Source organism: Cervus elaphus, chromosome 2, assembly GCF_910594005.1.
Source record: "Cervus elaphus chromosome 2, mCerEla1.1, whole genome shotgun sequence".
NCBI lineage: Eukaryota > Metazoa > Chordata > Mammalia > Artiodactyla > Cervidae > Cervus > Cervus elaphus.
This window is the reverse complement of record NC_057816.1, coordinates 5,087,839-5,113,166: the sequence shown is the minus strand read 5'-3', so window position 1 is coordinate 5,113,166 and position 25,328 is coordinate 5,087,839. Positions and strand designations below refer to the sequence as shown.

The 25,328-nt window shown below is 54.6% G+C and overlaps 1 protein-coding gene across 4 annotated transcripts in view; it reads left to right on the top strand.

Annotated features, from left to right (window-relative positions):
* The window catches only part of LRP5 (LDL receptor related protein 5), a 124,789-nt gene that overhangs the window by 83,231 nt on the left and 16,230 nt on the right, over positions 1-25,328 (top strand). For all 4 annotated transcript variants that reach the window (XM_043924698.1, XM_043924680.1, XM_043924669.1 and 1 more), the window contains exons 8-17: positions 517-733; positions 2,571-2,860; positions 5,466-5,692; positions 6,858-7,042; positions 12,204-12,527; positions 14,589-14,788; positions 19,118-19,326; positions 20,789-20,979; positions 21,615-21,824; positions 24,796-24,921. In XM_043924698.1, coding sequence (XP_043780633.1) covers positions 517-733; positions 2,571-2,860; positions 5,466-5,692; positions 6,858-7,042; positions 12,204-12,527; positions 14,589-14,788; positions 19,118-19,326; positions 20,789-20,979; positions 21,615-21,824; positions 24,796-24,921 — 2,179 coding nt within the window. The remainder of the gene's footprint in view (positions 1-516; positions 734-2,570; positions 2,861-5,465; positions 5,693-6,857; positions 7,043-12,203; positions 12,528-14,588; positions 14,789-19,117; positions 19,327-20,788; positions 20,980-21,614; positions 21,825-24,795; positions 24,922-25,328) is intronic.

Genomic DNA, 25,328 nt, shown 5'->3' with positions numbered 1-25,328 from the left:
AAGTATGTCTGGGGTTGGATATTGTCTTAGAGCTCTAGGCTTCAGACTTAGAACCAAAAGTGTCCTCAGAGTTCATCTGGTCCTGACTGAGCGAGAAATTAGTCCACAGGCAAGCGGGAGGCCTTGTCTGGGGCCTGCAGTGCGTTTGTGGTCCAGCCTTTTGAAACTGGGCTCTGTGTCGGGGTGGTGATCAGCGCCTTCTCGTGTTGTGTCTGGGCAGACATTGCTAATCAGTCGGTCTGAGACCCACACCTTGGTACTCCAGTCGATCAGCAGTGGTGAGGCAGAGGATACCTGTTTGCCTTGCCTGCCCCTCTCAGCACAGCATGCACACCCAGGTCTGGGAGGCAGTAGGAAAGAGCCCCTGAATGGCTCTTCACTGAAGACATCATTCGTCCAGCTGCCCCCGTGAGCCGTGATGCCCGGCCTGGCCAGCGGCAGATGCATCTGGGGCCTGTCCTATTCCAGACCGCTCAGGCCCAAGGCTGGCTCAGCCCCATGTCTGCCCTCCTGCAGGTGATCAATGTCGACGGGACGAAGCGGCGGACGCTCCTGGAGGACAAGCTCCCGCACATTTTCGGGTTCACGCTGCTGGGGGACTTCATCTACTGGACCGACTGGCAGCGGCGTAGCATCGAGCGTGTGCACAAGGTCAAGGCCAGCAGGGACGTCATCATCGACCAGCTGCCTGACCTGATGGGGCTCAAGGCCGTGAATGTGGCCAAGGTCGTCGGTGAGTCCGGTCAGCCTCCAGCCCGGGGTCGGTCCTGCCACAGGCTGGTGGCTGCCCTTTGGTCCACAGGCAGCCGAGCTGGAGGCTGAAGCTGGGGTTGTACGTGCTGGACTGGGGCACCCACTCTGGGACTGGACAGGGCAGGAGATGGTGAAAATATGAGGACACGTGATGGGGTGGGGTATGGACTGGGCACAGTGAGTGGGCGTGGCTGGCAGTAATTGCTCTCACGGTGGCTAACACTTATTGAGTGCCTGCTGTGTGCCAGGCTCTGGCCAAGCACCTTGGTGCCCAGAGCAGCCCTCCACACTAATGACAAGGCGGCCCTATTAGTGCTGGGGAGAGGGAGGCAAGACCTCATACAAATGGGCAATCAAGCTCAGGACTCACGCCTGGGGCTGCCCCGACCTCACTGCTGGGCTGGGCTGAGATCGTTGTGCAGTGTGACAGGCTGGACCCTAAAATGCACACCTTTAATCTAAAAGCCGGGATCTGCAGCAAGTTCCCTTAACACAATGACTTGTCTCTTTATGACTAGGATTCCCAATGCAAGTCTGCCAGCTACACTGGGGGCAGTAGTGTCCAACTGCGCCAGGGGGACAGAAGTGGGGACGGGGCAGTGGGCTCTGTGGGGACAGGGACTCTGTCCCCACCTGGGGCCCCCATGCTGAGTCCTATGCCTTCTCATCAGAGATACTCAGTTAACCTTTGACGAAAGGAGGGAGGGGGGACTGACCAGAGAGGCCGAGGGCTTGCCCTCAAGTTGCTTCTAGTCCAGTGGGTGAGACACTGCTTTGTCAGCTCTGCTGCCAGGCTGGTGATTAAAGCTGAGATGTGAAAGTGATGCCTGGCTTTAAAATGCAAGGGAGGCCTCCAACTAATAAAAAAATTAAAAAAAAAAAAAAAATGCAAGGGAGGGCATTTGAGCATGGAATTTGGGGAGCAGGTGGGGGCAGGGTCTGCCTGGCAGAAGGGACAGCTGAGCAGGAGCCTGGAGGTGCGGCCTGAGGGCCACCTGGGGGGTGGGGCAGGGATGGTGCACCCCTGTCTCCAGGAGAGGTCTTTGGTCTCAGCCTACCCTCCTGAGACCAGATGATGTAATCAGCGCACTTGGTTTACCAGCCGCCTTGGAAAACACATTCATTATCTATGGCAGAGCGCAAGGCCCACCAGCAAATGGGTGTTTGAAAAGCAAAGAATAAAACTGCAGAGATAAGAAAAACGATGCCTCCATGGGGTGTGATTTAAAGTTGAGAAATTGGGTCCCTTCCCACCTTCTTTCTCTCTCTTGTCGGGATTTACTGAGAAAGATGGCAGAGAGGATTGCTTTTTTTAGCTGAAATATTTAACACGAAATTAAAGCCAATTTTAACAGCACTGCAGCAGAGTGAGTCTAACAGGCTGGCCCAAAATAAAATGTATGCTGACTACTGTCTGTTGGAATAAGAAAGAGGCGCCTTGGGCCATCCTGGGTGAATCTCAGATTTTGAGGGCGCTGAGAATGTCGGGGACTCAGAGGAGGAACCATCCGGGTGGTGACCTGGGCTGCAGTCTGGTCAGCAGGCGGGGAGGCCAGGCCCAGTGAGGAAGGGGGAGCAGAGGGCTAGGTGTCCCCAGGTCGCCTTGAGGATGGAGGCGTTCAAGTGTGCAGGGAGGCCCCGGGCCCAGAGCCTTGCTCCGTCCTGTCCTTGATCCGGCGGGGAGGCCCTGGGTTTCCACCAACCCTCCCTGCTGTCCCCTAGAGGCGTCTGGAGGAAATGAAGCCACCTACAACCAGGGAGCCAGCGCCCCCACTTGCAGGGCCACTGGGGCCTAGAACCTGTGTCTTTCCGTCCAGGAACCAACCCGTGTGCGGACGGGAACGGGGGCTGCAGTCATCTGTGCTTCTTCACGCCCCGCGCCACCAAGTGCGGCTGTCCCATTGGCCTGGAGCTGCTCAGCGACATGAAGACCTGCATTGTGCCCGAGGCCTTCCTGGTGTTCACCAGCCGGGCCGCCATCCACCGGATCTCCCTGGACACCAACAACAACGACGTGGCCATCCCGCTCACGGGCGTCAAGGAGGCGTCCGCCCTGGACTTCGACGTGTCCAACAATCACATCTACTGGACCGACGTCAGCCTGAAGGTACGGCAGCGGGGTGTCCTGCTCTTCACCTCTCCTCTGAATACCTGCCAGCAATGATATCGCCTCAGAGGCTTAAAAAAGGCTTTCTTTTTTTTAATAGATTTTCTTTTTGGTGGGCCATACCGTGTATGATCTTAGCTCTCCGATCATGAAGAGAGCACAATGCATGATCCCCCTGTGTTGGGAGGACAGAGTCTTAAGCACTGGACCACTGGGAAGTCCCTTAATATATTTTTTAATGGTTTATTTATTTGGCTGGGCCAGGTCTTAGTTGTGACACTTGGGATTTTCAGTCTTCGTTGTGGCAAGCGGGATCTTTGGTCTCAGCCCGTGGGATCTAGCTCCCCGACCAGGGATTGAACCCAGGCCCCCTGCATTGGGAGAGTGGAGTCTTAGCCCCTGGACCAACAGGGAAGGCCCAATAGTTTTGTTCTATTTTTTTTTAACGGAAGTCTAGTTGCTATACAATGTCAGTAGCAAGTGCACTGTATAGCGATTGACCATTTTGAAAGGTTATACTCCATTTATCACTATTAATATATATTAATAAATTATCCATATATTGGCCATATGCTCCGAGTGGTCCAGTGTATCCTTGTAGCTTATTTTATACCTAATAGTTTGTACCGTTTGCTCTCCTACCCTGATGTTGCCCGCTCTTCCCTCTCCCCACTGGTAACCACTGTATCTGTGAGCCTGCTTCTTTTTTGTTATATTCACTAGTTTGTTACAGTTTTTAGATTCCCATATAAGTGATATGGTACAGTATTTGTTTTTCTCTGATTTATGACAAAGCATAATCCCCTCCAAGTCTGTGCATGTTGTTACAGATGGCAAAATTTCATTCTTTTTTATGGCTGACTATAAAAAATTAAAAGAAAAAAACCATAGGGAGTTCCTTGGTGGTCCAGTGGTTAGGACTCTGTGCCTCCACTGCAGGGGGCACAGGTTGCATCCCTGGGTCGGGGAACTAAGATCCCACAAGCTGCAGGGTGCAGCTAAAAATAAATAAATTTTTAAAAATTAAAGCAAAAATTAAAGAAGTATTTATTATGGCTTGGTTCAAACCAATAGAACACTAGTGAACCCATGTTAATACCTAAGCATAAATGATTACAGTGAGCAGATCCAGTGGACACACAGGTGGCCATTTCTAGAGTGATTATGTATCCATGTGTCTTTTGATTCACCCCACTCACTCCCTCACGAGTCCCCACTTACTTAACAAACTTTCTTTGTTCTGGGCACTAATGTAAATATCCTGGATAAATGTAGGAAAGCCTCCTTTATCTTCTCAAGTAGAGTTTGGCAAACTGGTCCTTGGGCCAGCCTCCTCATTTTGTCAGTCAAGTTTTTTTGGAACAGTGGTACCCATTTGCCTGTGGATCGTCCACACCTACTTTTGTGCCACTGTGAATGTGTGCTAATTCACTTCAGTTGTGTCTGACTCTTTGCGACCCCATGGACTGTAGCCCGCTAGGCTCGTCTGTCCATGAGATTCTCCAGGCAAGAATATTGGAGTGGGTTGCCATGCCCTCCTCCAGGGGATCTTCCTGACCCAGGGATAGAACCTGCATCTCTTGTGTCTCCTGCATTGGCAGGCGGGTTCTTTACCACTAGCGCCACCAGGGAAGCCAGTAGGTAGTGGCAAATCCATGTACCCTGTGATACCTGAAATATTTACCAGAAAAATCCTCTAACCCCTGTTCTAAAGCCCTGGACAACTGAAATGGTTTAATCATCTATCTTTTATTCTACCATTGATATTACATGGTTCGTAAGACTTTTTTCTGATTTTAAAAGTCATAGGGTTCAGTGTAGAAAAAGAGAAAAATATACAGAAAAAGTATAAAGAAGAAAATAAAACACCCACATCTCCATCATCTCGAGTCAACCACTGATGTCATTGTAGTGCATTTCCTTGGATTTTTTCCCTATGTTATTGTTTCCATAATCAGTCATACGCTACATAGAATTTTGTATCCTGTTTTATTTTTTTGGTCACATAACATATTTTATCAAGCTATTACAAACTCTTCAACATAATTCTTTAAATGTGTATTCTACCGTGCGTATATTTCTTAATCATCGCCTTATTTTAAATGGCCTTCCGGTTTTTTCCCAACTCTAAACCATACCACAGTAAATAGATATCTCTGTGTGTAAGGTCTCTTTTGTATTTTCTTTGCTTTGAATAACATTTCAGGAGGAAGATCACTGGGTGAAAGATCCTATGATTTCTTTTTTAGGGTGTAACTATTTTGAAGGGTCCTGAGACGTGTATATATAACATAGCTTATATAATGATTTATTATTTTAAAATTATGTACTATTATATAATATTTACATAAAGGATGTATCATATATATATACATATACATATTGCCAAATTGTTTCTTCTGAAAAGGTTGTGTTTCAAAAGTTCCTTTAAAAACGCGAATATTGAGGGGGAATAAATAAAAGAAATAAAGAGAATAGAAACTCAAACGTTGCGATCTTGCCCCTCATCAGTAGCTGGTCAGTAGTTGCTCCAGCATCACCTGGTGAGACGTCTGCCGAAACTCTGGTTCCTAACGGGTGGTCCTCTCCTCCTCCCCACTCCCAGACCATCAGCCGGGCCTTCATGAACGGGAGCTCCGTGGAGCACGTGATTGAGTTTGGCCTTGACTACCCGGAAGGCATGGCCGTCGACTGGATGGGCAAGAACCTCTACTGGGCAGACACCGGGACCAACAGGATCGAAGTGGCCCGGCTGGACGGGCAGTTCCGGCAGGTCCTCGTGTGGAGGGATCTAGACAACCCACGGTCGCTGGCCCTGGACCCCACCAAAGGGTAAGGGCTGCTTTGCCAGCCCGTGCGCCCGTGTCCCCACCACCTCTCCACACCAGGCAGAGCGGTGATGCCCCGAGGCAGACGGCTGCCCACCGCCCGTCGACGCTGCAGTTCAGAGTAGTAATGACCGCCGCTAGCTTGGAGGCGGCTGGGACCAGCAGAACTCTCGGGGGTCATCTGGTTCATTTCACAGTCGGGACACTGAGGCCCAGAGCAGAAGCAGGAAGGAAGGGAAGCCCCCGTATCAGGTACCGCCTGGGCCCTCCCAGGGGAGCCTCTTGTCGGAGCACCCAGGGGCCCTGCCAGGGTGGGTGTCTTTGTACCTGATTTCACGGATGCAGAAACTGAGGCTCGGAGAAGCTCAGAGACTGAAGGTCACTGAAGGTCATGTCAGTGGTCCAAGAAGCCCTATCCAGACACCTGTCTGGAGCTTCTTCTCCTGGCTTCTTGCAGCCGCTTGGCTGCAGTTTAAAACCTGCCTTGCAAGGCGCATGCTTTGATCTGTCAGGCAGCCTGGGGACCCTGTCCTGGGGCCAGAGGGCCGGGCGGAGTCTTCCTCTGCCTGCAGTGCTCACCCCATAAAGCATCAGTGATGTGTAGGGAGCACCCCAAACCCTGCCTGCTGCATGCTGTTAAGGAAGGAAGATTTCTGCAGAACAAAGGGAGAGGTCTGGATTTTAGTGAAAGAACCAGGAAACACAAGTCTGGGATGGAGGTTTCTTCCCCAGAGCTGCTGTTGAAGAGCCAGGAAAGAGGTGGCGGTGGAGCCGAGTTCGAATCCCGGCCCTGCAAGGCCTGTTTGTCTGGGGCTCTTGTTTTCTTCCTTCTTTGAGGAAAGGGGCTGTACGCCCTGATTGGCCCACATTCTCCTGTCCAGCCTAGTTAGTGTTTGTCTCTGACACGGTGTCCCAGCCTGGATGTCCTGGCACATGGTCACCACGTTTGTGCACCCGAACAAGAATATCAGGGCTTAGCTTGCAGGATGTAGCTCCGTGGCTGCTCCTGGAGGACAGTGGGGTGGTGGGGGGCTCCCAGGTCTCCCCCTGGTCCCTGCTTCCTGCAGGATGCCTTCAGCATGGCCCAGGAGATGGCGGCAGGCAGGCTCCCTGCCCTGACTCAGGGGTGGACACGCTGACTGCACCCGCCCTGCTCCCGTGTCTTCCAGCTACATCTACTGGACCGAGTGGGGCGGCAAGCCCAGGATCGTGCGGGCTTTCATGGACGGGACCAACTGCATGACGCTGGTGGACAAGGTGGGCCGGGCCAACGACCTTACCATCGACTACGCTGACCAGCGTCTCTACTGGACGGACCTGGACACCAACATGATCGAGTCATCCAACATGCTGGGTGAGAGCCGGTGGGTCCTGCCAGGAGGGGGCACCCCTGGTGGGGTGCTGCCTGCCTTCAGCCCCCAAGGCACTGTGCCCTCGGGCCTGCAAGGTGTGGACAGGCCCCAAGTGCTGACCAGCATGCCACCCGAGGTGTCCCTTTCCGCCCCTGGTGCCATTGTGTAGAGGCCCTGGTGCTGACAGCCAGCTCCTGGCCAACCCCAGGCCAGGATTCTAATCTGACCTGACATCACATAACATAGGTTTGCGGTGATGGGGAAACTGAGGCCCAGGGAGGTCACGGGACCTGTGTAAGGTCACCGAGTGTCGCTCAGCCCCCAGGATCACATGCTCCATCTCTATCCAACCCTGAATTCCTCCTGGGTACCAGGCATCGTTCTGGGGCCACTCAGCACCCTGGGATTAGATTAAAAACAAACCCAGGACTTCCCTGGTGGTCCAGTGGTTAGGATTGCACCTGCCAATGCAAGGACACAGGTTCAGTCCCTGGTCGGGGAAGATTCCACATGTCAGGGGGCATCTAAGCCCCTGGGCGACTAAGCCCCTGCAACACAACTCCTGAGCCCACTCCCTAGAGCTTGTGCTCCCAACAAGGGAAGGGAGTGCTCCCTGCACACAGCAACCAGAGAATGCCTACAGGCAGCAGCAAAGACCCAGCGCAGCCGAAGACACATAAATAAATAATAATTAAAAAGCAAAAAAAAAAAAAAACCAAAACCCCTCATTCCATATCACCCAGCCGTGAGGGCAAGATTTGAACCTAGAACATGACTGGACTTCCTCATGGGGGGGCGGGGGTGGCTCTCTTGGGTGGTACCAGGTGATGGAGCTACCCTTTGCAAATAAGGGAATTTGGCTTCCTTCCTTAATGCTGCTGCCGCCACCTGGGGTAGGCACAGTTGTACCCACTTTACAGATGAGGAGACTGAGGCTTTGGTGGGCCGAACCGCTTGTCCCAGGTGCTGTGTGAACAGAGCCAGGGCCAGAAGCTCTGTGTTCTGGTTTCTGCTCACAAGGGGCTGCACCCGCCCTGCACACAGACTCTCCTGGTTCATGGGGCCCGCAGCGAGGCTTGGCTGCGTCTTCGAGGCCACCACGCCAGCCCCGCAGGGAGTGAGAGGGGCTGGTGGCAGGTGGGAGACCGGTTGCCGCACAGCTGTGGTTGCCCGAAACAATTAGGCTCCCTGATTACCCCCGAGTGATGACACAGTCAGAGGAACAGCAGTGACAGCCCTGGAAACCCGCCCAGGCCTGCAGGTCGGGGGCAGCCGGGTGCATCCGGCCGGGCTGTTCTCTGCCGTGGCAGGTTTCCCACTGAACGGCACAGACGTGTTCAGAGCACTTGGTTAACAACAGAGGAGGCCCCAGTGGGAAGAGGGCCTGTGTGTAAGAGCTGAGCATGGATCGTGAGCCTGGGGCTTTTCACTTTTTTCCTTTTTAAAAATCATTTTCAAAACATTATTTCAAATCGTGCCATAGATGATTTCCTTCTGCTTCCTCCTATTCCCACATAGGAAGAGCACGTCCGCATGTCACTGATTTGTTTTCATGGGCTTCACTTTAAAAAAAATATTTATTTGGCTCTGCAGGGTCTTAGTGGTGGCACGAAGGATTTTCCTTCGATCTTTAGTTGCAGCACGCAAACTCTTAGCTGTGGCATGTGGGATCTAGTTCCCTGATCAGGGATCGAACCCCGATCCCCTGCGTTGGGAATGTGGAGTCTTAGCCACTGAACCACCAGGGAGATTCCCATCATTGGCATCATTTTTACTGTGAAATAGAACATATGTGTATATCGGTTTCCGCAATGACTCAGCAGTAAAGAATCCTCCTGCAATGCAAGAGACGCAGGTTCGATCCCTGGGTTGGGAAGATCCCCTGGAGGAGGAAATGGCAACCCACTCCAGTGTTCTTGCCTGGAAAAAATCCCATGGACAGAGGAGCCTGGCGGGCTATAGTCCATGGGGGTCACAGAGAGTTGGATACGACTGAGTGACTCAGCATGCGCACAGAGCATATGTGAGGCGTTCGCAGAGCACACACTTTGACAAGGGCAGACTTAGGAACCCTCACCGGGGTCGAGGTCGCGTGTCCCCGGGCTCCGCACGTGCTCCCTCCCTCCTGCGGGGCTCAGCCGCTCTGCGCCTTTTCCACCACGCGCCGTCCTCTCGGCCCTGAGCCTGCCTGTTGGCGCTGTAGCCCCGGCAGCTGCCCACACGTGTGTGTGTTCCGCACGTGGCTGCTCGGGGATCAGACCCGGTTCACTTGACAAGTCCTCTGCTGCGGCGTTAGCCTCAGCAACCGTACCCCCACATGGCGTCAGTGGGCTACAGTCAAGGTGTGGGCCTCCCTTCCGGAGGCTGCTGTCTGGGCCCAGTGCCTTCTCCATCTTCTGGAGGCTGCCTGCCTCCTTGTCTCATGGCCCCTTCCTCCAACTTCAAAGCCAGCCCCTCTCACTCTCCTGTTCTCTCTACCCTTGTGTTTACACCGGGTGTCCTGGGATAATTCAGGATCATCTCTGCAGTTCAGAATCTTTAATTTGGTCACACCTGCAAAGCCCCCTGGCCATGTAAGGTACGATGTTCACAAATCCTGGAGATTAGAACGTGGACCTCTTTGGAGAAGAGGGAGTGAGTGAGTGAAAGTCGCTCAGTCCTGTCTGACTCTTTGTGACTTTATGGACTATACAATCCATGGAATTCTCCAGGCCAGAGTGGGTAGCCTTTCCCCTTCTCCAGGGGATCTTCCCAAGCCAGGGATCGAACCTAGGTCTCCCACATTGCAGGCGGATTTTTTGCCAGCTGAGCCACCCGGGAAGTCCAAGAATACTGGAGTGGGTAGCCTATTCCTTCTCCAGAGGATCTTCCCAACCCAGGAATCGAACCGGGGTCTCCTGCGTTGCAGGCAGATTCTTTACCAACTGACCTATGAGGGAAGCCCTGGAGAAGAGGGAGGAGAATGTTATTCTGCTCATAACTTCTTCTTCTTGTTCAGTTGCTAAGTTGTGTCTGAATCTTTGCGACCCTGTGGATTGCAGCAGTCCAGGCTTCCCTTTCCTTCTGTCTCCCAGAGTTTGTTCATGTCCATGTCCACTGCATAGGTGTTGCTGTCTAACTATCTCAGTCTCTGCCACCCGCTTCTCCTTTGGCCTTCAGTCTTTCCCAGCATCAGGGTCTTTTCCGATGAGTCCCACCCGGTTCCTCTGTCCATGGAATTCTCCAGGCGAGAATACTGGAGTGGGGGGCTTCCCAGGCGGCTCAGTGGTAAAGAATCTGCCTGTGCATGCAGGAGACGCTGGTTCCAACCCTGGTCTGGGAAGACCCCACATGCCTCAGGACGACTAAGCCCACGAGCCAGGACTATAGACTTGTGCTCTAGAGTCCGCGGGCCGCAACTGCTGAGCCCTCGGGCCTGTGCTCGGCAGGGAGAGAAGCCACCGCAGTGAGAAGCCTGCTCACTGCAACCAGAGCATCGCCCCTGCTCGCCACAGCTAGGGAGAAGCCTGAGCCGCAGCGAAGGCCCAGCACGGCCAGAAACAGACAGATAAATACAAGGAATACTGGAGAGGGCGGCAATGCTCTTCTCCAGGAGATCCTCCCAACCCAGGGGCTGAATCCGGGTCTCCTGCATTGCTCATAACTTTTACCAGGCACTCGCTTTGAGTACAAAGCATTTTGACCATTCTACTTGCATTTTACATGATCTCACTGAATATTTATCACAGTGGTAATCACAGACCTCACTGATTTTTTATCATAATTTATTACTTTTAAGTATCATGGGTACCCATGAGGACATTTTGTTTTTCAGTTTATTAGACTGCACCGGCTCTTTGTTGGCAGCATGACGGATCTTTAGTTGCGGCCTCCCTGGTAGCTCAGCTGGTAAAGAATCTGCCTGCAATGCGGGAGACCCCGGTTTGATTCCTTGGTTGGGAAGATCCTCTGGAGAAGGGATAGGCTACCCACTCCAGTATTCATGGGCTTCTCTGGTGTCTCAGACGGTAAAGAATCTGCCCACAATGCGGGGGACCTGGGTTCAATCCCTGGCTTGGGGCGATCCCCTGGAGAAGGGAAAGGTTACCCACTGGCCTGGAGAATTCCATGGACTGTAGAGTCCATGGGGTCACAAAGAGTCGGACACGACTGAATGACTTTCACTTTCACTTTGTGACATCTAGTTCCCTGACCAGGGATTGAACCCAGGCTCCCTGCACTGGGAGTGCAGAGTCTTAACCACGGGACCGCCAGGGACGTCCTGAGGGCACTCTGAAGAATACTCACTTTGCAGATGGGGAGACTGAGGGTCAGGGAGCTTACACAGATTGCCCGAGGTCATGTGATCAGTGGAGGAGCAAGGGGACCCAGGCTGACTCCAGAGCCTGGTTCCCATCCCTGTGGTAGACTGCTACGCAGAAGGTTTAATTAAAAATTTTTTATTGACATGCAGGGAAACTGAGGTTCTACAAGCCTCATGATGTGGCCAAAATAAAATGAGCTATTTTCTGACATACAAATACAGTAAAGTACAGAACAGTGGTCAGGTCGGAGAACTTTTACATACTGATATTTGTACATCCATAGAGGCATCAACACAGCCTGTGCAGCTTCCATGCAGATCAAAACCAGGAAGCTTCCAGCCCCCGAAAGGCTCTTAGTCAATCTCACTGGCCTTCTCAGGGCTCACTGCTGCACTGACGTCTGTCTACATGCTCCAGTTGTGCCTTTCTAGAGCTTTCTATCACTGACCGTACGGTGCGTGCTCTTCAGCATCTGACTCCTTTCAGTCTAAGGACTGAGATTCACCCACTTTGTTATTCTGTCTTACTGCTGCGTCATGTCCATGGCACAAAGATCGTGCCTTTTTTTAAACCCTTCCTACTGTTGACGGACTTTTGGTTGTTTCCTGCCGTGGCTGTTACACACACTTGCCACTGTGTGCGGTCTCACCTGTGTCCTCTGGGGACGCTCTGTGCACATCTCTTGTGCTGCAGGCGGGGAGTTGCCTGATGTCAGGGTAGGCGCGCATCTGGGCTCAGTGGGCCCTGCCGGTTTCCCAAAGTGCCCACAATCTTTACAAGCCCGTCGTAGGTCGCCAGGCTGTGGGTTGGCGCCCATGCGGTGCCCTGGCTGACACCGCGCCCCCGTGTCTCCGCGCAGGTCAGGAGCGGGTCGTGATCGCGGATGATCTCCCGCACCCCTTCGGCCTGACCCAGTACAGTGATTACATCTACTGGACAGACTGGAACCTGCACAGCATCGAGCGGGCCGACAAGACCAGCGGCCGGAACCGCACCCTCATCCAGGGCCACCTGGACTTCGTGATGGACATCCTGGTGTTCCACTCCTCCCGCCAGGACGGCCTCAACGACTGCATGCACAACAACGGGCAGTGTGGCCAGCTGTGCCTGGCCATCCCCAGCGGCCACCGCTGCAGCTGCGCCTCGCATTATACCCTGGACCCCAGCAGCCGCAACTGCAGCCGTAAGTGCCTCACTCTCCCCCCGCCCCTCACTCCCACATGAGATCAGCCTGCCTCTGACAGATAAGGCAGAAAGAAGCGTCTTATCTGGGGTGCACATGGGCAGTTGGGCAGGTTGTGCACTGCACATATGCATACTGTTACCTGGAGGCTCGAGCTGGGCAGAAGACCTGTTGCTTCATCAAGACATGATTAGATGGGCCAAGCCCACAGCTGACACGTCCCGTGGGAGGCTCTTTGGCTGTGAAAAACAGTCTCTGTCACTTATAGATTTGGACACTGTTCCAAATGCTTTTTATGGCACTTAATTCTGTAGTCCTGGAGAAGGAAATGGCAACCCACTCCAATATTCTTGCCTAGAGAATCCCGTGGACAGAGGAGCCTGGTGTGCTGCTGTCCATGGGGTCGCACAGAGTCAGACACGACTGAAGTGACTTAGCAGCAGCAGCAATCCTCCAGTCTATGGGATACGCAACATCACTGTCCCCATTTCACAGACAAGGACCCTGAGCACAGACACACGTAGTTACCCACCCAAGGCCACACAGCAGTGAGACTTGGAACCAGGTCTGAATCCAGGCAGGCTGGCTCCAGAGTCCCCGCGCCGACCCCTTACTGCCAGCCTCACGCCCACTTGTGTGATCCTCACACTGACCCTCTAAACGAGGTCGGCCTTTTCTCTTTCATTCCGGTACTCAGAAAAGCGAAGTTCGGAGAGCTGGAGCGTGACTTCCCCTCGGCCCACAGGGAGAACAGACGTGTCCTGTTGGCAGGCTTTTCTCCTGTGACCTCACCAGAGCGTTGCTTAGAACTCGGGCTCTGAGCAGCTGTAGACAGTTTACAAAGCTCTTTGTCACCCGGGGCCTTGTGTGAGCCCCTCGCGGCCCTGGGCGTCGGGAGGACTGGGCGTCCGCGGTCCAAAACTGTGGATGAGGGACCCACAGCCTCAAAGGGCGGAGGGGCTTGGGGGCAGTCCTCGGCTGGTATGTGATGGGACTCCCCACTCCTGGGCTCCCTTTGGTCCTGTTGTCCATTTTCCGGGGGGCGGGGCATAACCTCGAGAAGTCAAGTGGAGGCGCAGGTCATCCACCCCCCAGAGGGGATGTGACCTGGGTGCCAGCTTCCACGGCTGCAGACCCAGGGCCACAGTTGGATTCACGTGGAGCAGCCGTAGCTCTGACAGTGGCCTCTGCACATTCTGGGTCCTGGCAGCCCCGAGGAGCACCCTCTCCTGGTCTCACTGTTTACATGGTTTTCGGCTATTCCCTGGAGCTCATAGAAAGAAGCCCCTGGAGAATCCCACAGTCACCAGAGCATATCACAAACTTGTCAGTCAGAGTCTGAGGTTCACTGCCTTTCCCTCCTTCCGACTTAAGTCTTGATAATCTAAAAAGAAATGGGGGCCTTCCCTGGTGGTCCAGTGGCTGAGACTTTGCCTTCCAGCGCAGGGGGTGTGAGTTGGTTGGGGGGAATAGGATCCCACGTGCCTCTTGGCCAAGAAAACCAAACGTAAAGCAGAAGCAGTATTGTAACAAATGTAATAAAGACTTTTAAAATGGTCCACATCAAAAAAAGGTGTTTTTTTTTTTTAAATGAGGGGCTTCCCTGGTGGTCCAGTGGCTAAGACTTTGCTTTCCTGATGCTGAGGGCCTGGGTTTGACCCCTGGTCGGGGCAGTAGTCCCACGTGCATCCACTCAGAGAGTGCATGCTGCAACCGAAGGTCCCGCATGCCTCAACGAAGGTCCTGTGTGCTGTAACGAAAACCCAGCGCAGCCAAGTAAACCTTTTTCAAAAAGAAATGGGTATCTAGTTTTAAAATAACACATGCACTTATAATAAAACACTGAAACGACAGAGACACGTGTAACACAGTCAAATTCCTCATAGTCCCCACCCCGCCGGCCAAGAATCGACTGTGTCCTCCCAGCCGTTTCCACGTCCGTCTTGCAGGTACACACACGGACCTACTTTTCACCATAGGGTGCGATGCTGCCCTCCCCGCCCCCTCCCTCTTCGGCGCCGACACTGACCGGCGGCCCCTCCTCTGTCTGCCCCCCTCCAGCGCCCACCGCCTTCCTGCTGTTCAGCCAGAAGTGCGCCATCAGCAGGATGATCCCTGACGACCAGCGCAGCCCAGACCTCATCCTGCCGCTGCACGGCCTGCGCAATGTCAAGGCCATCGGCTACGACCCGCTGGACAAGTTCATCTACTGGGTGGACGGACGCCAGAACATCAAACGAGCCAAGGACGACGGGACCCAGGCAAGCGTGCCTGCTGGGAGCGCTGGAGTGTGGAGGGGCAGCCAGGGGGGTGTGCTTCCAAGAGGGACTGGCCCTGGCGGCCTCTAGGCCACCACCACCCCCTTTTCTAGGCAGAGGGGGTGCCAGGGGAGCATGGTGGGCGGTAGGTGATGATCTGGGCCCCAGTTATGTCCTTGTGGGGTGTCAGGCTGAGTTGTGCGAAACCCTGAGATGATGACTCTATGTGGAAACTGGATTTTGCAGTTGTTTACAGAGTGCTGGTGGATGTCAAACCCTGTGGGATCTTTTTTTTACCCCTTTCCACAGTGGTTTTGTACAAGGACAGTTGATATTGGTTAGATTTGTTTTTTATTTCAGAGGATTTGTATACTGTCGGTTCTGCTATGATACAGTATGTGTGTTTCTGAAAATCACCACACTGTGTAAAATGGTGCAGAACAGACCCCAGGTCTGATGGGGGGGGCGGGGTGGGGGGGACTAGGAATTCAGCTCTCAAAACTCCATCAGCGACAAATTAAGCCAAAGAGAGGAACCTGGTGATGCAGAGGCCCTGCCCTGCACTTTAAATGGTTCGGTACATAAATGCAATGGCAGATGTGGCCCTTGACCTTTCAGAGACCTGAAGTTGGCTGAGGACCCAGGAGTCGGAGGGTTGCAGTTTGTGGGTTTTTGGTGGAACTGTGGAAGGAGGGTTGCCTGAGATGGGATGTAACATTGAAACCCCAGGATGGACGGTTTTTTCTCCCAGTGCACGGGGTCTGAGGGGCACTGGAGGCACGTGTTCACGCACCCCTGCTTGGTGCGGTGCCTGCTGCGTGCTCTGCACTTGCTAGTGTTTCTCCTGGATGGAGTTGTGCAAACTCAAAAACCACGCTCTGCTGAACTTGCCCCTGATACATCACAGCGTGGGAGCAGAGGCACATTTTCCAAACCTGAGTCTGGCAGAACTGACTGCTTTTCTGTGTTAGGTGTTTGTGACCCAGGCCAGGAAGGACGTTGTCGCTGCAGCCTCCAGGCTCATCCAGCGTATCCAGCCATGTGACAGGGAACTGTGGCCAGGATCCCAGTAGGACACGCCTGCCTGGTCATGCCAGTTTCGAAAGGCTCCTTTCACAAAAGCTATGGAACCCAGCTGTCTCCTTCTCGGTCAAGTAGCCACTGCAATAGCTTATGTCATCGTGGGGGAGTCTGGCACTGTCATAACAGCAAGGCTGTTTGTGTCAGGAGGGATTTTCAGAAGATCTTCCTGTCTGTAACGTTAAGTGTTTCTGTTCCCTGCCCCGAGCCGGGTACCAGGGCTGCCTGTACAGCCGGGCATCACGAGATACTTCGTCTGGCAACAATGGCCAGTTAGCCGTCCTTTGACGAGTGTGTCCTTGGTGGATGGTAGCAGCTCCAGCTGTGCCCGGGTGGGAGCAGAGCCTGGGGAAGATGGTGGGAATGGATTTCTTTCATATCTTTCCGGCTCAGGTGACAGTGACTTTGAGTCCTTTGGAGAACGTAAAGTGTTAATTGATGGACTGTGGCTTCCCTGCTGAGAAAGTTGCTGGGTGCAAATTGCCTTCAGGTCCCACAGAGAGGCCGTTCTTTTGCGTTCTTTTATGGTGTCTGCCAAAGGGGGGGAGGACTTTGAAGAATAGGGCCCTTTTAAGAGCACTTAATCTAGATAACGTTCATTTCCCTCCCTGCTGAACTCTGTTTTCCTGTGGCTTTGATTATTTGGAGCACCACCCCCACCCCAAGGATGGTGTTCTTCGTTATTAATTGCGTGCTCAGTTGTGCCTGACTCTTTGCGGCCGCAGGGACTGTAGGCCCCCAGGCTCCTGTGTCCTTTGAATCCTCTAGGCCAGAATACTGGAGTGCGTGGCCATTCCCTTCTCCAAGGGATCTTCCTGACCCAAGGATCGAACCTGCGTCTCTTGCGTCTCCTGCACTGACAGGCGGATTCTTTTACCACAAGTGCCGCCTGGGAAGCTCATTATTATCTGCTCGGCTTTTATTTTTCTAGTTAATTTTTTATTCTTTCATTGTGGTAAACATACATTACATAAAGTATGTAATGTGTACATAAAGTGTACCATTTTAGCCATTTTTAAGGGTACAGCTCTGTGGCATTAAGTACATTCATACTGTTGAACGCCCATCACCACTGTCTGTTTCTGATGACAGTCTGTCCCCATTAAACACTAACTCTCCACCTGCCTCCTTCTCCCCTGGTCCCTGGCACCCACCATCCTGTTCTCTGTCTCTGAGAATCTGACAGCTCTTAAGTCCTGCCTGTAGGTAGAACCACACGATCGATGTCTGTCCTTTTGTGACTGGTTGATTTCACTGAGCACAGTGACCTTGAGGTTCATCATGGCAGGTATCAGAATTTCCTTCCTCTTTAAGACTGAATAGCATCCCACTGCATGTACAGAACACACTTTTCGTATCCGTCCACCCACCAGTGGACACGGGTTGCATCCGCTTTTGGGCCACTTAGTTAAGGACCACTCTGTCCTGTGAGGGGGCAGGCTGTTGATGGCGACATTGAGTTGGCTTCTGTTAAGACGGTTTGCGCTGGCATTGTACTGCTCCTTATGTGAAACCTGGAGTTCGGGCTTTATGAAACTGGCCAGCCATGTAAAGTTATCTCCTCCTTCCTGTCTGCCCGGGGAGGGACGTGGGCGCTGTGTCATTATACCAGGCACTTTTCTCTGCTGATTGTTCCGATGAGTGTGTGCCCGGCTCGCACATACCACCCTCCCCGGGGAGCCCGACTCTGGCCAGGGCCGGCTGGAATCTTGCTTTACTCCCAGGCCGTCGGCTGCACTGGTCTGCGGGCTTTGGCCAGAGAGCTCCGTGGCTCCTGAGAAAGGAGGGTGCTGGTTGGAGTTGATGCTTGCCTCCTAGGGCCCACAGCTCCCGGGGCATGGATGTTGTTACCTGCAGAGATGCGAGTGGCATACTTCTAGTTGCTCAGCAGGGCTGGACCAGAGGCTGCTGGGTGTGGGGGGGTGGGACGGTGTGGGGTTCCTCTCCAGCTGGGTCCTAGAGGCTGGGCCTGGGGAAGGGGGCTTCCTTTTGCCTGCAAGCCACCTCTTGCCCACCAGGTGACTTGTGGTTTTATTAACTCCTGAAAAGAGGCAGATAAAGAGGGTCTGCAATGAGCTGTGATCAGAGCATCATTAGAAGATGATTCCCTTCTCAGGAGAAGGGGCTTTTCATCCAGACCATTGGTGGCAGCAGCCCAGGAGTTTGGGAAGCCCCTTTGCACCAGGTCAAGTCACCCGAGCACCCGGGGGACCACATCCACCAAGGAGTCGGGCTCTGGCCTGGGAGGGAGATGAGGGGTGCTCCTCCTCCAGCATCAGTTCATGAAACGAGGGATTCCCTGTCAGTGACTCTGAGAGATAGGCTCATCCCTGAGATGTAGCAGATGGCACAACGTCAGGCAGAGCTCCCGGGAGAGGCTCGGGGTGGAGACCCAGAGGGATAACAGCCTCTGAGAGGGGCCCGCGTGCCCCTGTGCTCCCAGGATGCACTGCAGGGCGGCTCTGTACCCTCACCTGCCCTTGGAACCGCCCCCCCCAGCCTCTGACCCTCAGGGAAGAGACTGAGAGGCGGACCTCCAAGCTGGACACCTATTGTCCCGGCACCCTAAATTTGGTTCAGTCGCTCAGTCGTGTCTGACTCTTTGTGACCCCATGGACTGCAGCACGCCAGGCTTCCCTGTCCTTTACCATCTCCTGGAGTTTACTCAAACTCATGTCCATTGAGTCAGTGATGCCATCCAACCATCTCATCCTCTGCCGCCCCTTTCTCCTCCCGCCTTCAGTCTTTCCCAGCATCAGGGTCTTTTCCAGTGAGTCAACACTTCACATCAGGTGGCCAAAGTATTAGAGCTTCAACCTCAGCATCAGTCCCTGAGTACTTTAAAAGACAGTAAGACTTGAAAGTCTTAATCCAAAAGCCTGGGTGTAAGGAAACAAGAAGGGAGGAGATGCCTTGAGCCGGGGGCCTGCGATCCTGGCTGACCACTTGGCCGCCTGGCAGTCTCCCTCTCTGCGAGCAGGCCCAGGCCGGCCAGCCAGGGTGGGGCGGCTGCCATCTGGGTCCCGTGCCATCACCAGTGGCCGGGCCTGGCCCAGAGCTCATGGTGAGAACTCCCCCGGAGGCTGTCGAGGGAGCCCCTTCACGCTCAGGTGGACGTGTGGGCAAGAGCTGGTTGGAAAGGAAAGGTTCCAAACAGGGTTGAGATTTTGACGCTCGCTGTGGACCGGGTCAGAGGCCTCTGCCCTCCTCGCTGCGTCTCCAGCGGATGCCCGTTTCTTTATCGTCTTACAGCCCTTCGTTCTGACCTCTCCGGGCCAAAGCCAGAACCCGGACAGGCAGCCGCACGACCTCAGCATCGACGTCTACAGCCGGACGCTGTTCTGGACGTGTGAGGCCACCAACACCATCAACGTCCACCGGCTCAACGGGGACGCCATGGGCGTGGTGCTGCGGGGGGACCGCGACAAGCCGAGGGCCATCGTTGTCAACGCCGAGCGCGGGTGCGGGGCCGCCACGGGCTGGGGTGCTGTCCCTGCAGGGGTGCACCGGGCGCCTTTCCCGTGCATGCTGACCTCTCGGGCTGGGAGGGATCTTCCACCCCCAACACACCCATCCATCAGGATCTCCCCAGGGTCCCTGCCACCACAGCCAGGGGTTGGCGGGGCGAGGCAACACCAGCTCATTCCCAGTCGTGGGGAGGAGGCGGAGGCAGCCAGGGACGGCCTGGACTGAAAGCCTGTGCAGGGGTGGGGGCTTTGCTGAGAGACCCAGGCAGGATGTGAGCTCGGTTCATAGGTGTCGGACCATCCCATCAAATTTGAACCCTGTACAGCCATCCTTTCCATAGCATCCCAGGTGGTGGCAAGTTATTCACTTGCATAGGTCCCACCACGGGGAGGTCACTATCTGACTGGGAGCTTCTTCCTTCCATGAAGCTCCCTGACCCTCCGACTGTCAGCCCTCAGGTTCTCTGGTAGGCTGAGACATGTGGACAAATGTGGAGGGTCCTGGAGGAAAGGACCAGGGCAGGGGGCGCCCAAAGCCCCATGACATGAGGTTAGGGACGTTTGGAGGTGGGAGGCAGGAGCGTGGTGGTCACCCCAGATGCCCGCAGGGCTGGCCATTCAGAGCCAGAGGCACACCTGTCCAGGCCATGTGTGCTGGGGCTCCTGCCCAGGGGCTGTCATGCAGACCCGAGTTCAAATCCCGATTCCATCACTTACGGCCTGTGTGACCTCAGGCAGGTGACATGACCTCCAGGGACTCAATTTCCCATGAGCACCCGTGGGCTCCGTTAGTGCTGGTGGTTCTTCAGGGACCAGTGGAGGGGCCGCCACAAGTGACCACAGACTGGGGGCTTCAAACACGGAGGCCTGTTCTGTGGTTCCAGGGCCAGAGTCAAGGGCAGTGAGGCCGTGCTCCCGCCAGAGTCTGCAGGGGAGGCTCCTTCCTGCCTCTCAGCTTCGGGGTCCCTGGGTGCTCCTAGGCTTGTGACCGCGTCCCTCTGCTCTGCCCCTGTCATCACGTGGACCCGTGTCCCGTGGCCTCTTCTCTTTCTTAAGGCCACTCTCACTGGTTGAGGGCCCTTGCACAGCATGCGGTATCTTAGTTCCCTGACCAGGGATTGAACCTGTGCCCCTCCTGCAGTGGAAGCTCGGAACCTTAACCAACTGGGACCTCCAGGAAGTCCCAAGGGTGGCCTCATCTTGATCCTTAATTACATCTGCAAACACCTTGTTTCCCAGTAAGGTCACATTCCGAGGTTCCAGGTAGTGTGAGGTCTTGGGGGACATTCTCCAGCCCCTCCAGCATGTGACCTTTCACCTCCGGGGGCCACCCCCTCGAGGCCGGGGTCATGTGACCGCTCACCTGCTGGATGTCCGCAGGCTCGGGGCCGGTCTCTCTGGGGCTTTGCCGAGGACGGGGCAGGACACAGCAGGTCCTCACTGCCGCCCTCCGCAGGTACCTATACTTCACCAACATGCAGGACCGCGCCGCCAAGATCGAACGCGCCGCCCTGGACGGCACGGAGCGCGAGGTCCTCTTCACCACGGGCCTCATCCGCCCCGTGGCCCTCGTGGTGGACAACACGCTGGGCAAGCTCTTCTGGGTGGACGCCGACCTGAAGCGCATTGAGAGCTGTGACTTGTCAGGTATGCGCCCCAGGGCCTCCCTGGGGATTGGTCCCTCGACAGCCACCCTGTCGGACCCGCCGGGATGCCCGCCTTCCTGGTCATCGGTCACACGCCACAGTCTGTCGGGGGGCCTGCTGCGAGGAGGCACATAGAGTCTCCCAGCCACATTCCAGGATGTGGGGCCCAAATGATTCCTGATTGGTAGAGTCCAGGGAGGCTCAAAGAGGGTGAGCCAGCTGCCCGGGGCCCCCGGTGTGGGATGGAGCAGGAATCCTGTGCCCTTTGCCTCCAGCACCCGCACTTACAGCTGCTTGGCCACGGCTGCCTTAGTCTGGGGGCCCCTGGGCTGGAGAGGAGCAAGAATGAGAGCTTGGAGGGGCTTTTCTGCCAGAAGTTGGGGTGGGCTGGGGGAAGGGGAGGCACCATGCTTTCAGGGGATCAGCAACTTGGGTCCACGGCCTTGGTCACAAGGCCAACCCAGGTGGGAGCAGGGCTATCTGAGAAGAGGTCTCAGGTCTGCCTGCTTCCAGGGAGCGTGCCCAGCCTGAGCCCAGTGTCCCCAGACTCCCAGCAGCCCTCCATTCTCCCAGAGCGAGCATGGGCTGAGCGCTTGGGGTGAGCCGCCACTCAGGGGGTGCTTATACCTCTCGCAGGGGCCAACCGCCTGACCCTGGAGGACGCCAACATCGTGCAGCCTGTGGGCCTGACTGTGCTGGGCAAACACCTCTACTGGATTGACCGGCAGCAGCAGATGATCGAGCGTGTGGACAAGACCACGGGGGACGCACGGACACGAGTCCAGGGCCGCGTCGCCCACCTGACCGGCATTCATGCTGTGGAGGACATCAGCCTGGAGGAGTTCTGTACGTGGGGAGTGGGCAGTGGGGGTGTGCGGGGGCCCCCGAGGGGAGGGAGCGCCTCTGTACAGACCGCAGCAGCCCCTGGACTGGCCCCCTTGGAGAAAGGGAGGAGGGCGGACCAAGGCCAGAGGAGGGCTGAGGCCGTTTTCTTTCTGGCTGTTGGCTGGGCCCAGTCTTGGTGTCCAGAGGCCACCCTCAGGCCCTCACCCCATCCCCTTCTCCATCAGCAACAGATCGGACCACTCTGACTTCCGTTTCTAGCTCTCGAACCCACTCTGCTTTCCAAGTGCCTGCGATGAGATTTGTTTGGCCCAGCTTTAGATGAATCACCCTCTAGACTGACTCCAAATCAACTGATTAGTAACCTTACTTACACCTGTGCGTCCCTCTGCCAAGAAAGGTGATAAAGCCATGGGCATGATAGCTTATCACATCCTCCCCAGCTGGGGAGCAGGGTGGGGAGTTTGGGGGGCACTTTAGGATTCTGTCTACCACAGCCTGGCTGTGTCCAGGGGCCTGAGAGAGGGATGTCCGTAATCGGGACCTCTGGTTCCGATACCCGGTCCTTGGCTATACGTGGATATGGAGATGTGTGTGTCTAAGTGTCTACCTGTCTCTGTTTTCTTGCTTTTCTCTCTTTATTCAGTACGTACACCTGGGCTGTCAGCTGAGTGAGGAGGGCCATCATTGTTCTTGTCTTGTGATGCCCACGGTCTGGCTGCCCTCAAGGCCCTGGGACTGCCCAGCCTCACCCCAGCCCAGCCTCATGCCTTGGCCACACTGCATTTTGACTGTTTTGCACCCCAGCCCTGTTTTCAGCATGTTATTACATTATATATGTTATTTCACAATAATTTATAATTTCAAATGAAATTATATTTTGCAGCTAAAAAAAGTAGAACTCAGTGAGGGTATTACTTCCCCTGTTACCTGGCCAATAAACACAAGGGGGCTTGGATTTGCAGCCAGAGCCCAAGCTTTAGCCACTGGGACTTTTTCTGTTAGGCTTCCTGCTCAGAATCAGGGACATGACCTCTGAACCAGTCGCTTCTTTGTTGCCTGCTCAGTGGTAATTTCTGCCCTTGTGGTCATCAGCTGGGTCCCAGATAAGTGAAGTCACCAGGAAACTAGCTTCTAGATAACCGAGGCGCCCCATACCTATGGGTTAGCAAGCTTGTGTTCATCTGGCCCCTTAGACCATGCTCAGCCAAGTCACGGATTCCTGGGTGTCACTGGCGGATGGTCAGAGCGGTGAATGCCCAGCCCACAAAGGTCAAGACCCGCTGCCTGCTGGTGTCGGCAGAAAGCTCCTTGGAACTGGGGCCAGGAGGGCCAGGAAATGTTCAGTGAGCAGGTTTGAGGTTGGAAACCGGGGACGTGTCTGTGACACAACTGAAGTGACTTAGCATGCAAGCACGCAAGAGGTGGAGACAGGGGAGAAGGCCAGGTGATGGCAGAGGCAGAGGCTGCAATGATGCAGCCACAGGAACAGTGTGCGGGGTCTGGAGTGCCATGCAGAGGCTCCTTGTTTTGGGCGAGCGTGGGAAGTCCTTCGGTGGGCTCTGCCGTGTTGATCTGGGACATGGGCCACCCATTCTGCGTCCGCACGCGATCCCACAGCTAACCTGTGGGTCCCTGTCGTCCTGGCTGCCTTTGCCCTGCAGCTGGCTGACCCGGAGTCACAACCGGTGGCCTGGCCTGTGAAGCCAAAATTATTTACTTTCTCATTTTTTATGGAAAAAGTTGGCTGACCCTGCTCTCAACTATGACTCTGCCATTTTAAAAACACCTAATCCTTGAGATTGAGGAGGAAAAAACCATGGTTTGTCTTCGGGGGTAGGGGTGAGGAGCAGAGTGCTCTTTGCCATTTCCTCTCACCTGGGGGAGGTCAGCCACCCTCCCAGGCTCCTAACCATTGTCCAGAGATTGGGCACAGGAGGTTAATGGAATTGAAATATTCAAGGTTCTGGGGGTTCACCACCTTTACTATGTTAATTTCCATGTGTGTTAGTTTACTGCAGCTGCTGTAACAAGTGACCACAAACTGGGTGACTTAGAGCAACAGAAATGTATTCCCTCAAAGTTCTGGAGGCCAGGAGTTCAAAATCAAGGTGTCTGCAAGGCTGTGCTCTCTCGGGAGGCTGGGAGTGAGGGGGCTGAGGGGATGGGGACCAGGGGGAGGCGAGGATGGTTCATGGCTACAGGTGTTCCTGTGGCTGCATCATTGCAGCCTCTGCCTCTGCCATCACCTGGCCTTCTCCCCTGTCTCCACCTCTTGCGTGCTAAGTCACTTCAGTTGTGTCTGACTCTTTGCGACCCTACGGACTGTAGCCCGCCAGGGTCCTCTGTCCATGGGACTCTCCAGGCAAGAATACTGGAGTAGTTGCCATGCCTTTTTCCAGGGGATCTTTCCGACCCAGGGATTGAACCTGCATCTCTTATGTCTCCTGCCCTGGCAGGCAGGTTCTTTACCACTAGCACCACCTGGGAAGCCCTCACCTCTTATGCAGTCTCTTACAAGGACATTTGTTAGTACATTTAATGCCCACCCAGATAATTCAGAATCAGACCCCATCTCAAGATCTTTAATGTGATCACATCATTTGCAGAGACCCTTTTCCCCAGCAGAGGTCACATTCTCAGATTACAGGTATTAGGATGTGGACACACAGGCGGGCAATGTAGCTTGACGGTTGTGGGCACGGTGGGAGCTGGTGCGGAAGGCCGAGGTGTGACGTCAGGAAAGTTCTAGAAATGCTTTTGGCCTCCACTTCCTCATTGGCAGAATGCAGCGTCCACAGGCAGGGACTCGCCTGGCTGCCCTAGGAATGAAGTGAGAGGGTTAACAGCACTCCTTTAGGGTAGGAGTGCAGTTGTTGTGAGGTCTTGCCTGGCCCTCACCCCTCCCCTCCTCTAGGCTGAAGTCCTGAGAGTGGAGGCAGAGTCCGACCCCCTCCTTCTTTTCTCTCCGCAGCAGCCCACCCTTGCGCCCGCGACAACGGAGGCTGTTCTCACATCTGCATCGCCAAGGGCGATGGGACCCCACGATGCTCGTGCCCAGCCCACCTCGTGCTCCTGCAGAACCTGCTGACTTGTGGTGGTAGGTGTGACCTTGGCACTTTCTGTTGGGACACTGAACAGGGACCTGGTTCTCTGCCTGCCAGGTTGTTACCTGGCATTTTTAAAAAAAATCCATAGTCCTTGTGGCATCCAGTGTTCAAAGCAGACTGTCTTGTTATTTGTCCTCTTTTCTAACACATGCATTTCAAGGCTATGAATTTCCCTCTAAGCACTGCTTTAGCTTCATCCCGCAAATTTTGATGTTGGATGGCATCACCGACTCGATGAACATGGGTGTGAGCAAGCTCCGGGAATTGGTGATGGACAGGGAAGCCTGGCTTGCTGCAATCCGTGGGGTCACAAAGAGTGGGACATGACTGAGCGACTGAACTGAACTGAAAAAATTTTGATAAATTGTATTTTCATTTTCAGTTAGTTCAAATATTT